Source organism: Vulpes vulpes, chromosome 15 (genome assembly GCF_048418805.1).
Source record: "Vulpes vulpes isolate BD-2025 chromosome 15, VulVul3, whole genome shotgun sequence".
Lineage (NCBI taxonomy): Eukaryota > Metazoa > Chordata > Mammalia > Carnivora > Canidae > Vulpes > Vulpes vulpes.
In genome coordinates this window covers 90,142,740-90,156,773 of record NC_132794.1, presented here as the reverse complement: position 1 = coordinate 90,156,773, position 14,034 = coordinate 90,142,740, and the positions used below count along the sequence as shown (strand labels likewise).

Genomic DNA, 14,034 nt, shown 5'->3' with positions numbered 1-14,034 from the left:
TGAGCCAAATCATATAGCAGTGTAAATTTGCTATTATTAAATTTTATAGACATTGTACCAGTGAAAATTCCCTGTCAGTAGTGTATGAAATGGTTTCCCCATCCCTTGCTAACATCACACAGTGTTACCAAAATCAAAATGTTTTTCTTTACAAGACAGGTTAAAAATGCTACGTCCTTATAGTTTTAATTTGCATTCCTTATGAATGAAGTTGAGGATATTTTCCTATCTTTAAGTCATTTTGTTCCTTTTTCTGTTGATATGTCTATATTTTGAAGCACTTATTTATTGATTTGATGGTCTTTTATCGATTTCTCATAGGAATACTTAGTTCTGACTGCTAGATTTTTGAAACCTTTGTGCCACTTTAGATGCAAACAAATCATGGAAGATTGCATATTGTGTGGTACCTTTTTTTAATAACACTTTTTTTTCTTCAGTCTCTTGAGAACATTGTAGGCTGAATTTTAAAACTTAACAGTTTACTTTGGGGGAATGGAACCTCCCTTTATCTTTTAAGCTAGATTCTCAGATTTTTTTAGACATCACGGCTCGTTAGATCTGTTCCTGTCACCCTAACTTGGCATGAGTGGGTTGAGTTCATCCTTCTGCTGCAGTGTTCTGAGCATGGCTGAAGCATTAAAAACTTAATTATAATGTTTAGTACCTTATAGAGCAAAATTAATGGAAAGCATTTGGCTGAATCTAAAGACCCACAGTCAAATTCTTCAATGTGGTTTACCCAACCTGGAGTAGTGGTACACACCTTAAATCATTCAATGAATAAATCATTTAAAAAACCGGAAAAAAAAAAAAAAAAGTCAAGCCGCTGGGCACACCCTAATCGGAAATCGGCTCATAACAATGTGACCCTGCTTTGTGCCCGCCAAAACTGTCCGCCAATTCTGACCAAAGTAATAAGCCAGCTCAAATGGATACTATAGGGTAAGAAGTAATTCAACTGGCCACCTGCATGTGGACCGACATGACTGTGCAACTTTCTGTGTATCCCATGGGCCACTGGCCCCTATAAAGCTGCTATGCCTCTTAGTTTCGGGGTCCAAGTCCCTGCTCCGCTGTGTTGGGTGCACTTGGACCCAAGCCCGGGCTTGTAAATAAACCCTCGTGTGTTTGCATCAGGGCTCTGTATATGTTGGAGAAAATAGAACAGCCCTGCATGTAAGATGATGGTTTACAACTATTTCTCTCTGTCTGTTGACTTTGAGTTTTCTTAAATGTTTTCTCCGTGTAGAAATTTTTAGTTTTGCATGGTCTGAACTCTTCTTTTATGGCTTCCTAGGTCTATGTCATACTTGAAAAGGTCTTTCCTCTTCCAAGATAATAAATATCTCCCAGGTTTTAGTTTTTTCATTATTTCATTTCTTAAAGTCATTGACTAGCTGGAATTTAGTGTATAAGGTTGAGGTAGGGATCCAGTGTGATTTTTTTTTTTTTCACCTGCTTTTCCAATTGTCATCATTTATTAAGTAAATAATTCCCATGATTTAAAATGCCCCCTACATTTCTTCTAAAGAGCAAATTCTCTTTTTGGCTTCTAAAAAGCAAACTCTCTCCCTTCACATACACAATTAGATAAAGATTAGGGTTTATAAATTTTTTTTTTTTTAAGATTTTATTTATTTATTCATGAGACAGAAAGAGAGAGAGGCAGAGACACAGGCAGAGGGAGAAGCAGGCTCCATGCAGGGAGCCTGATGTGGGACTTGATCCCGGGTCTCCAGGATCAGGCCCTGGACTGAAGGTGGCACTAAACTGCCGAGCCACCCGGGCTGCCCAGACTTTTTAAGAGCATATAAGCTTTAAGTAAGAAATTTGGCAAAAAACACCGTTGATACACAATTCCCAAGTGTGTTCCCTGGCCTAGGACTTTCCCTTACAATTCCTCCACTTTCGATGCCTCCCTGTTGGGGGTTTTCTCCCACTTGTTTTCTAAATGTGTAGCAAGCATATACCTGAGTTCCCAACTCTTAAGAGACTTATCTCCGTAGCAGTGGAAGGAGGACATAATGTTGACATAACTGACAGCCATTTGATGGGCAGGTCATTTTGGTTCTGACTGCTAACTAGAAATGAAGGGAGAAAATGTTGGACAGTTTCATCACCAACATAAAATGAAAAGCCCAGCCAAATAAAATTAGTTGGATCAACTGAGAGAGCTGGCAAGAACAGAAGCTGAGAGACATTACTTTACTCTGGTATCTGCAATGGCATGTGGACTACTATTTTGAGACTTCATGACATTTTTTTAAAAGAATATAAGAGAACGTCATGTTTCATTTTCATTCTCCCACTCAGGAGGAATTAGGAAACTTACATAATTTATCCTTCTGACAAAACACTATGTCTGCACATACAGACGTAGGACTTAAAGAGGTCTGCAAATGTCATAAAATACAAGGTCGTAAAATCAAACTGATACTTGCACAGATGTTTTTTGCTTAGGAACTTCATTTGTCCTTGAAATATAATAATGGAGTTTTGGGTACATTTAAATTTTATTTGGGTTAATATCGAAATAATAGGCATTCCCTTAACTTAAACTAAAAGAAGGTGAGAATCCAGCATTGTTTAAGTAGCCAGAGAAAACAGCCTGAGATTTAAAAACTGTCAGGACCAGTCAGGAAGAGTTTACTGTGCATTCACTTATATATTCATTTATTCAGCGAATGATCATTGAGTCAGTGAACAAAACAGACAAAAATCCCTGCCTCATGGAGCTTACATGTGATTAGGGGGTTGTGCGAGGGAAACAGAGACAATAAACAACATTAGTAAATTATATTGTCTGTGAGAAGCCCTCACATTGGGAACATGAAGCATTGCTAAAGAGCGGATAAAAACCATCACCATTTTTTTTGTAAGTAAGAGTCTGAGTCTTTTTTCTGGTCTCATAAATCATCATTTATGAGAGTGTGCTTATTTCAAAGCTAAAATATTGCACTAGAGAGAAAATTGTTAATCATGAACTCCTTTTTGCCCCATTCTGCTATCCAGGATGAATAGTAAAGGCTAAATAGTTCTGTTTGCCTTACTGCATTTGTTTCTCACTGGCTCCAGGAATCGGCATGTGTGAAAGTGGTGGCTGCTGTGAGCATGTGGGATGTGTGTATGGAGAAGGGACACAGAGACTTGGAGCAGTTCGAGAAGGTGCATCGCTACATCAGTGATCAGCTCTTCACAAATTTTGTAAGTGATTCTTTCTTCAATCCCTTTTCATAGAATGGCTTTCTTCTTGGGGTTCTTAAACATCCAGCTTATGGAAAAGTTAATTCCACCGAGACATACTGTATCAGGAATACCATTCTCTACCTATATTCATATTGGGGTTTTATATTTAGAGCAATGGCTTTTAATTAGTTAAAAGGACAAGTTGGGCTTCTGTTATTCAAAGAGATCCTTTTTATAGCTTGTGATGAGTCTAGTTTGAAGAGACAAAGGAAAACTAGGAAATTTAATCTCCTATCACTATTGAGAACTGAACAAAGAAAACTATAGGAGTACTAATTTAGGAATATTTAGGAATAGTATTTAGAAGTTAACCAGTGGATCTTTGAGATGGCAAGTGCTTCCTTATAAAGACAGTACTGAAGGCCAAATTGCTCAGGCAATTCTAAATATAGATGTGAGATTATTTGATCCTGAGTAGGAAGAGATGAATGGGGTTCTAACAGGTGTTCTAACAGTAGCATCTTATTAAAAGTAAAGTACTAAGTACCTATTTATGTTCTTCACTTGGGAATATCCTGCCTTTCAATGTCTGTCTCTCTAGAACAAATTCAAGAGAAAAATCTTTTGAAAAGTGGAAACAAGTGTTAATAAGTAGTTATGATTAGAAAAGCTATTATGGGTATATGAATGCTTCTCTACCCCAGATTTATGGAGCAGCTACATCTTCAGTTAAATTCAAGTTATGAAAAAAAAAAAAATTCAAGTTATGTAGATGGTACACATGAGAAGTGATACCAGACAGGTTGTGATGCAAGTTTCACATTGATGTGTGTAATTGAGCATTTGTTATCAACTATGGCGTGAAGGCTGGATTAGCATATTTCACAGACTCTTCGGCATGTTCAAAAGGTTGATGAAGGTTATACATTGAGAAGTTTTGTAAAATGCATGAGTCCATCTGGTGTTGGTTAAGTAGAACACTGGTGGATCTGCATGGGTTTAGCTGGTGTGCTAGGAGCAAAGAAGTACAGGTATATAACAGGTGGTACAGGATATAACAAATCAGCCTGAAGGGTATTTCAAAGAATGACAAATATACATGGTCATGGATGTTAACTGGCGTGTGGTGATTGTTCTGCAATATATACAAATATTGACTCATTCTGTTGTACACCTGAAACTGATATTCCATCAGTTATTTCTTAATTAAAAAACATAAACATGGGGTACTGAACAACTGAGCAATCTGATTTTCCTGTCCTTACAGAAGGAACGGACCGAGCGGCTTGTCATCTCTCCCCTTAATCAGTTACTGAGCATGTTCACAGGGCCCCACAAGCTGGTGCAGAAACGCTTCGATAAGCTTCTGGATTTCTACAACTGCACAGAACGGGCAGAGAAGTTAAAGGACAAGAAGACTCTGGAGGAGCTGCAATCAGCCCGGAACAACTACGAGGCCCTGAATGCGCAGCTGCTGGACGAGCTGCCCAAGTTCCACCAGTACGCCCAGGGGCTCTTCACCAACTGCATCCATGGCTATGCAGAGGCCCACTGCGACTTCGTGCGCCAGGCGCTGGAGCAGCTGAAGCCGCTGCTCTCGGTGGGTGTGCGGCGGCTGTCTGTCCTGTCCCATCTCCCTCTTCTCCCCCCACACACTTTGGAGAAGTCTCTGAGGTTCTCCTGGTGTTTTTCTGGGAATGCACACTGGGGCTGCTTGAGAAATTATTCAAACTAGAGAGATTAAATAGGCCATTAGGTCAAATCCTTGCTGGTGCCTGGGCCTCCAAACGGCTCCTTCCTCCCTGAGATCCCAGAAGAGCCGGGCAGCCGGGCCTGCGGGCGGTGGGCACCGGCGCTGCAGCTGCTGAGCAGAAACTGAGCCGGAGCTGCCACTCAGGCCTGGGGGCTCTCAGCCATGGTCCCTTCTTTCTCTCTCTCTGCCCACCCCACCTCCCACCCCCCGCACGGACTCCAGTTACTCAAAGTGGCCGGCAGAGAGGGAAACCTTATCGCCATCTTCCACGAAGAGCACAGCAGAGTCCTGCAGCAGCTCCAGGTTTTCACCTTCTTCCCAGAGTCGCTTCCGGCTGCCAGGAAGCCCTTTGAGAGGAAAACCCTGGACCGCCAGTCGGCCCGGAAGCCACTCCTGGGCCTGGTGAGTGGGGCGTCGGGGAGAGTGGGAAGTGCAGAGGGGTCGGCCCGACACCAGTGGGGACTCCCCACACCCCGGGGCAGGTCCTCAGCCTCCTCCTGGTCTACGAGGCCCAGGGATTATACTCACAGCATTGAGTTACCAGGCTCAAATGAGTTCATATGGATAAAGCACCTAGAAATTGCCTGGCCCGTAGTAGGCACTGTACTTATCGTCAGTATTCATGGACTCGGCTCTGTGCACAGAGGAGCAGTTTCATAGGAGTTTAAATCTCTCTTCGTAACAGAGAATAAAGGCCATTGAGCTCTCTTGTCTGTCGTGGGCTCCTTCATTTCTTATTCCTGAGCACCGCTGCTGGTGCTGGCTACCGACTGCCAGTAGCTTTGTCACGCTTGTTATGTACATCAGAACACCCTCTGAAAAGCATTCTCAGATCTTAGTCTATATAGTGAATGGAGTTTGTAAAGGATTAATGTTAATACTTTTGACCAATTAAGGAAACTGATTTAAGGGTATGTTAACTCTGCAGGCTTCCCTGTGTTTGATCATGTAATTACCTGTTTGAACAGGTAATTATCTGATTCATGGCCAAAACATTAATGGCTGACTGTTTGGTTTTTTTTTAATCTGGATTTACATTCTTTTAGAACTCAGTTTTTCCATATTTTGAAAAGTAGGGTAAGATACACTAGATTATATGGGGCCATATTCGAAAAGATTATTGATCTCTAGATCTTGTAATATTAGATATTTTGATCTTTTGGTGGCACCTTTTTTTAATTTAAGATTTTATTTTTAAGTAATTTCTATACCCTATGTGGAGCTCGAATTCACAACCCCGAGATCAAGAGTCACGCACTCTACCGACTGAGCCACTCAGGCACCCCAAGTGGTACTTTTTAAATTTATTTTTTAAATTTTATTTATTTTTTGAGAGAGCAATAGAGCCAGAGGGCACAAGCCAGGGGAGGGAGGAGCAGCGGAGAGGGAGAAGCCGTCTCCCCGCTGAGCAGGGTGCCCTATGTGGGGCTCATTCCCAGGACCCCCAGGATCATGACCTGAGCCAAAGTCAGAGGCTTAACGATTGAGCCACCCAGGTTCCCCTCCAAAGTGGCACTTTAATCACATTTTTTGGTCACAAGATTAACATATGTGAAACTAAGTGTATGTTAAATTTCCTTCATAGCTAAAAGGCACTAACACATAAACTAAGACATCATGATTTTTTCCCAGCCACACGGACTGACTCAGGCACAAAAACATCTGGTGGGAGTAGCGAGTGGCAGGCTATCCTCACCCTCATTTCTGAGACTTGGACTGTGAGCTGGGATTACATATGGCCACTTGGATGGTGGCCAGGGAGGGCTTTTGTTGATCATATCTCTTGTGTTGCCTTTCAGCCAAGTTACATGCTACAGTCGGAAGAACTGCGGGCCTCCCTCCTGACGAGGTATCCCCCTGAAAAACTCTTCCAAGCAGAACGGAATTTCAATGCCGCTCAAGACTTGGATGTCTCGCTTCTGGAAGGTGATCTGGTGGGCGTGATCAAGAAAAAGGACCCCATGGGCAGTCAGAACCGCTGGCTGATTGACAACGGAGGTAAGAATGTTAGATCTCAGATTACTGTAACTCTCAATGAGGAAAAAGTTATTTTTGGCTGTACCTGAATCCTATGCGGGCCAGAAAAAAATATGAGTCTTTGATTAAAGGGGAAAAATAACCTTATAAGTTCCCATCCATCCATAATGTCCAAGTCATTACCAAAACAAAACCTGTCTTTGGTTTTGTTTTTGTTTTTACAAATTCCAGAGAGGGCTCCATTACTTACCTTGCACCTCGTGGGACCTTGCCATGTTTTATGGCTCTTCAGGCAGCACTTACCTCCCACTGGGGCCCGAGTCCTCTCAACCTGTTTTAAATGAACCACAAAATAAAATAAGCTGCCCTCTTCTGGGTTTTGTGAGTGTGTGAATGAATTTAAAACCCGTAGGAAAGGATTCTTTGTTTGATTTTTGAGTTTTTTGTCCCATAACAGTTTTATCTCATGACTAGGAAATGGCTTTCAAAATAGCTTACAACTTTTTTCTGGCGGGGGTGGTGGCAGGGGTGGCGGGAGAGTTGTCAGGTATAGAATTTAAAGACAAATTAAAAAGAATAAAACTGATCCATATTGTTTGTCCACAATTCCAAAAATCCAAAAAGCTTTGAAAAACGAAGTTTTTTCCCCCCCAAATTCATTTGCCACAACTGTCCCTGATCTGAACTTACTTGGTAGCAAAATCCAAGCAAGGTGTTGTGAGGCTTATAATTGTTAACTCATCTCTTTTGAGTCATATGTTATAGAAACATTAATGGGTTTAGTTATGAGGCGGTGACCCAGACCCTGCTGGGGATGTCATGCCATAGACAGCATATGTACTCGATTACTTTTCCCAAATTCAAAGTCTGAATTCCAAAACACATCTGGCCCTCAGCATTTTAAATAAGGACTGTGGGCCTGTATAATAAACATCCATGTTCACACACTGAAGTGGAAAATAGTGACATTCTTAGTTTGAGAGTACTTTGTGGATTTTCCTGTTTGTCCCTTCCTGCTTACCCAAAAGAATGGAGATTGGAAGTGGGGAAGGAAGACAAGGTGGAGGGTGATAGGCAGGAGAAGCCACTGATGGGTTCGTGGAAGGACTCCTAGTAAAGATCCAAGCTGTCAAGAAGCTGCTCCACCCTTGGGGCTTTGATCTACTCCATCCTGATGAGTGGTGGCAGAAAGCCTGATAATACTGTGTTAGGATCAGCTCATAGACCCTCTAGCCCTCATCATCTGCGCAGGGGACTTCTCATCATTCAGCAGAGGTAACAAAACGCATTCAAGATGAAGACAGAGATGGCCCTTGCTCACCTGAGGTTACGTACTCTGGGTCCCTGCCTTAACAGATACTTCTTTCTTAATATTAAAAAATGTTCCTGCAGATCAAGGATTTCAGTCTTTCATGTTTAAACGTTTTAGCTAAGGGCCCTCTTTGTCATCATCTTAGGTAATTTATTCAAGTGAACATGTGCTGTGCATGTGTTGTGTACATACTAACTCCTATAAGTCACTTCCTACCTTAGGCTCTTCTTACAGTATGTCCACCACGTTCCCACACCAGTGCTCCGGACGGGAAAAGGCCCAGCAGCTGTGTCTGAGGGGCTCTGGCACTATGAGGATGGTTTTAAAATCCCCTTTTCTATGCTCAGTGTGTCTGAACACATCCTTTAGATAAGTCTCTCCAAGCCTTTGTTTCCATGATGTAGACATCCTGTTAAATTTTCTTCATATGCTCATTCTCAAAAATGTGGTCATTTTTATCACTGTCCTCTTGAATCTCTTCGAAGGCTCCTGTCACTCACTTGTTGTGAGGCTGTAGCAAGAACACACCGGCAGGTAGCTGCAGAGCCACATTGTCTCCTGGGATCAGATGTCTCATTTTACTTCATGTCTCTCACTGTTGACCTAGGTTTGTTTTTGTTTTTTAAGATTTTATTTATTTGTTCACGAAAGGCACAGAGAGCGGCAGAGACATAGGTAGAGGGAGAAGCAGGCTCCCTGTGGGGAGCCTGATGCAGAACTCGATCCCAGGACCCCAGGATCACGACCTGAGCCAAAGGCAGAGGCTCAACCACTAAGCCACCCAGGCACCTTTGACCTAGCTTTCTATTCCTTTTTTTTTTTTTTTTTTTAAGGATTTTATTCATTTTCTCATGAGAGACACAGAGAGGGAGGCAGAGACACAAGCAGAGGGAGAAGCAGGCTCCATGCAGGAGCCCAATGTGGGACTAGATCTGGGTCTCCAGGATCACGCCCTGGGGTGAAGGCAGTGCTAAACCGCTGCCACCCGGGCTGCCCCAACCTAGCTTTTAACCATAGTTTTTTCCCTGTGGACTCCGCCCACCCCCCCTTCCATTAAAAGCTCTTTGTGTTGGTTTTTCCTCCCCATAGTCAGCCAAGGCTTTGTGTACAGCTCCTTCCTGAAGCCCTACAACGCCCGCCGCAGCCACTCAGACGTCTCTGTTGGCAGCCACTCCTCCACTGAGTCGGAGCAGAGCAGCTCCTCTCCCAGGTTCCCACGGCAGAACAGCAGTGGCACCTTGACCTTCAACCCCGGCAGCATGGCTGTGTCCTTTACCTCAGGATCTTGCCAGAAACAGCCTCAAGATGCAACTTCACCAAAGGAACTGGGCCAAGAAATTCTCAGTGCTTCCTCAAACTTGGGTTGTTCCGAGAGCAGTCCTTCCAGATGCCCTTCAGACCCGGACTCCAGCCCCCAGCCCCGGTCTTGGGACTCTCCAGAGGCAGCCAGAGACATTAGCCAGCCCGCCCCTGCCCTCAGGGGCTACCGAAACTCCAGGCATCCAGAAATAGGTGGTTACTCCCTACCAGGGCGAAATGGGCAGGGGAAAGATCTCACAAAAGGATGTGCAAGAACAACCCAGGCTCTAGAAGACAAAAATGAAGAGCCAGAAAGCAGGGAGGCAGAAGGCAACCAGGTAGGTGCTCCCTGTCACCATGTGGGACACGTGGCAGCAGTGTTGTGTCAGCGATGTAGGAGTGGGGGTATCTGAGGTGTGTCCAGGGCCTGCATGGTGATCTGGGCTGAGCTCAGCGACAAATCTAATGATGCACACATGGAAACTCGTTCTAAGAGCGAGCACCTCCACACTTGCTGGGCATCTTCTTTTTTGACACTTCGGGGCTGTTTCTGGGCCCCTTCTGCCCTATTGTCTGGTGTTTACAAAGCATTACGATGAAAAGCTTTTCCACTCTGCCAGCCCATGATTCCTCATTGTATAAAGTCTTCCATTTATCCCATCTTTTTAGCTTTTTATTCAAATGGCTATATTTTTTCCCCTGGAATTTAGAAATAACATTCTGACTCCATTTCACTTTTGCCTATTCTTTTTATAATGGCCTATTTTTGTCTTAGGAATTGGAACATACCTTTTGTATCTTGAATGTTTTAAACCTGCATATATTTTTTTAATATTTTATTTATTCATTCATGAGACACACAGAGAGAAGCAGAGACACAGGCAGAGGGAGAAGCAGGCTCCATGCAGGAAGCCTGATGTGGGACTCGATCCCAGGACTCCAGGATCACAACCTGAGCTGAAGGCAGATGCTCAACCGCTGAGCCACCCAGGCGCCCCTAAAACTGTGTATTTGAAAGTCACTTTCACATTCATGGCTGAGTAATCCCTGGTTTGCCCACTTGTTGCCTTCACCCCCTCTTGTAACAGGGAGATTCCGTGTGTACAACATCTGTCTGTGAGCTCATCTCCATCAGGGTTGCTTTTGAGAGACTCACATGTGCTGATTCGTGGAGGTATTTGCCAAGTGCTGGATTCCAAAAGACCAGCTTTCATACGAGCTTCTTCTTTTTTTTTTTTTTTTTTTTTTTAATTTTTATTTATTTATGATAGAGAGAGAGAGAGAGAGGCAGAGACACAGGCAGAGGGAGAAGCAGGCTCCATGCACCAGGAGCCCGACGTGGGATTCGATCCCGGGTCTCCAGGATCGCGCCCTGGGCCAAAGGCAGGCGCCAAACCGCTGCGCCACCCAGGGATCCATCATACGAGCTTCTGAGCTCTGTCCTTCTATGCCACGTTGCTCAGTGCTACAGATGAGCGAAGGGCATGTCCTTTCTCTGCTGACTGTTACTACCCACTGCCCAGGACAGAAATCCACATTCTAGGCCCATCAGTGGACACTCTTTCTAGAATGTGGAAGAGAAGATGGCCCTTTTTTATATTTGGATTTTGTTTAAAAAGCTCACTTCTAGGGATCCCTGGGTGGCGCAGCGGTTTGGCGCCTGCCTTTGGCCCAGGGCGCGATCCTGGAGACCCGGGATCGAATCCCACGTCGGGCTCCCGGTGCATGGAGCCTGCTTCTCCCTCTGCCTGTGTCTCTGCCTCTCTCTCTCTCTCTGTGACTATCATAAATAAATTAAAAAAATTAAAAAAAAAAAAAAAAAAAGCTCACTTCTAGCTTCATGGACTCCTCCAGGTCCTAAGAGTGTGTTTGCATCCTTGTGCACCCATGGGCCTCACGGCTTCCCCTCCTGATCACTGAGCACCACCCACATGCCATATTGACTGAAGGTTCCTTCTTCCACTCTTTAAGGCAACTCTGAAAGAGTAAAAGGATATGAATTTTGGTTTTCTTTGAATCTGCCGTGTCTGTTTAGGGTAGCCACCAACCCTATGTCACTATTTAAATTTAAGCTAGTTAAAAAGAAATAAAGCTTAAAATTAAGTGCCTTGGTCTTACTGGCCATACTTGAAGTGTTTGATAGCCATGTGTGGCTAGAGGCTGCCATACTGGATAGGGCAGGTGTAGAACATTCCTATCACTGCAGGAAGTTCTGTTGGACAGTACTGCTCCAAGCAATTTCCCATTTCCTGATAACTCACTTTTCTCTCCCTCTCATAGGTCTATTTTGCAGTCTATACCTTCAAGGCACGGAACCCAAATGAGCTGAGTGTGTCAGCCAATCAGAGACTCAAGATCCTGGAGTTTAAAGATGTTACAGGAAATACAGAGTGGTGGTTGGCCGAAGTTAATGGGAAGAAGGGCTATGTTCCATCCAATTATATCCGCAAAGCTGAATATACCTGAGCCTGTTCTCCCTCCCACTCAATCTGCTGCCTTTACCTTCCTTCTGTGGAAGGGTTCTGGTGGCCCCTGAGAGGGCACCTGCTCCTGGGACACAGGCCCTGTCTGCATTGTTTAACCATGGCACAGTGCTGCAGGGCACAAGATGAGTCTTGTTTTGTGCCATTGGATTGTCAACTTTGATGCTCTCTAGACTTTCTAGAATTTGAAATGGACCCTGGGGCTTATCAATGATTCAGTGACCACGAGAAGGCACGTCTTAGGTCAGCCTTTGGAAATGAGACATTTCCAATCGGAAGACCAGTATCATATGTATGTGCTCCGGCAATAGAAGATGTTGGCATTGGTTGTATCATATTGAGTTTGGGGTGGTCCCAAGCTCCACGAACAGATGACCAGAAACTGACTTGGATGAAGAGGACTCTCTGGGAGCCCTTTTAGATTGTGCCTCTGCATGTGGCAAGAAGTTTGTTAGATTGTACCAAACCTGGTGTTCCAAAGCTTCAGTGTTTAGCATACATTCACACATACACACCTACTCCTAATTTCTAAAAGTCCCTAAAATCCTACCGTCTGTAATCTTATTTATTTCAAATACTGCATTTCCAGATTGGCCATGCAAAATTCCATTGTTTTCTCTTTTTAAAAAGCGTTTAGGGTCTCTATTTCCCTTCAACCTCTCTATGAAGGTTCTCTTTCCTTTTAGGTCTACAGCCATCTGCCCTTTTCTGTCACTTCTGCTTTATTGAGTCTATGTGTAATGTCTCCTGGCTTTTTACCCGCAACCCAGTAACTGATAGATTTCCCTAGGAGAACAAGATCAGAGCTCTGGCCGCCCCATGGAAAGAGTTTGTCCTACAGTGAGCTGAAATCAGTCTGGCCTGGTGGCAGACAGGGTGCCTTTCTCCTTCATCCACACTCTATCCACAGATGCAGAAAGCATAACACACGTGTATTATATGAATTAGGATAAGCAGTCCCCAGAGGTAGCTTATCCAAAACTTGGAAATAAGCATTTTCTGTTTCACCACTATCCTCCATGCTCAGAGACTAGTCTAAGCCAAACAGATTCTAAAGTGCCTAATTGTACCTCCCTCTGGCCTCAGGAAGATCTTTGCTAATCTTTACACCAAGAATCTCCCCCTGAAAATTCTGTTTTAGCAGGGCTCTTAATCTTAAGTTCTGCCCCAGATATGAAGTCTACCTTGGAATAGAAAACTATGAATTTTGTCTTAAGGGAATTAAGAACGCCTCATAGTCCCTGCTCCTTTATAGTGCACCTTTGGCCTTAAAATCCTGATGAATTGGGAGATACCTGTGGACCCCTTAGCTCTGCGGGTCAGTCAGAAGGCAGCAATGCGAGTCTCTTGTGAATAGTGTTTATATTTAGAGATGTTTATATTTAAGTAGGTATTTTATAAATAAAAGCATTTCTAAGGGCCATGAGTATGTTTTCTTGATTTCCCTCCATGTGTTTAGCCTGAACCTTATTGGATTTCTGAGGGTACCTTTTTGACTATTCAAAACAATGGCAAGATTCCAGAAAATGAGAGGCTAACTGAAGAAATTCAAGTCAAAAATTCACCTTGTCAAATATAATTTCAACAGAGTTACTGTACCCTCAAAAGATAGCCCTGCTGCAGACAACTGCCTGTTTATTTTAAGCTGCTTTTGTACTATAAAACCCTAGCAGAACAGAAGAGCCGAAATTCTCTAAACTGGAATCCCTACAAGAAGGTAAGTAGAGGTGGAAACTGATGCGGTGGAGATTAAATAACAAGAGACAGTAGCAGCTGGGCGAGGCTGGGGATGGAAGGGGAAGAAGCAGCAGGAGCACTGGTGAAAGGTTGACAATGTGTGGGTAACCACGAAGCCTGATATTAAGGACTAGAAAATATGGTTGAATAGGTGGACTCTGGAAAAGAAACTAATAGATCAGCCAGGCCAACTCTTATTTTACAGACCAGGAAAATGGGATCTAGTGACGTTGCAATTTCCCCAAGTCCCACATCAAGTTTTTGATGGATCCTGAATTTAAACT

The 14,034-nt window shown here is 43.6% G+C and overlaps 1 protein-coding gene across 5 annotated transcripts in view; it reads left to right on the top strand.

Annotated features, from left to right (window-relative positions):
* Positions 1 to 13,434, top strand: part of DNMBP (dynamin binding protein) — a 107,702-nt gene extending 94,268 nt beyond the window's left edge. For all 5 annotated transcript variants that reach the window (XM_072739757.1, XM_072739756.1, XM_072739754.1 and 2 more), the window contains 6 exons: positions 3,079 to 3,207; positions 4,457 to 4,789; positions 5,165 to 5,344; positions 6,742 to 6,940; positions 9,321 to 9,868; positions 11,811 to 13,434. In XM_072739757.1, the coding sequence (XP_072595858.1) occupies positions 3,079 to 3,207; positions 4,457 to 4,789; positions 5,165 to 5,344; positions 6,742 to 6,940; positions 9,321 to 9,868; positions 11,811 to 11,996 (1,575 nt within the window). In that variant the 3' untranslated portion in view covers positions 11,997 to 13,434. The remainder of the gene's footprint in view (positions 1 to 3,078; positions 3,208 to 4,456; positions 4,790 to 5,164; positions 5,345 to 6,741; positions 6,941 to 9,320; positions 9,869 to 11,810) is intronic.
* The last annotated feature ends 600 nt before the right edge of the window (positions 13,435 to 14,034 follow it).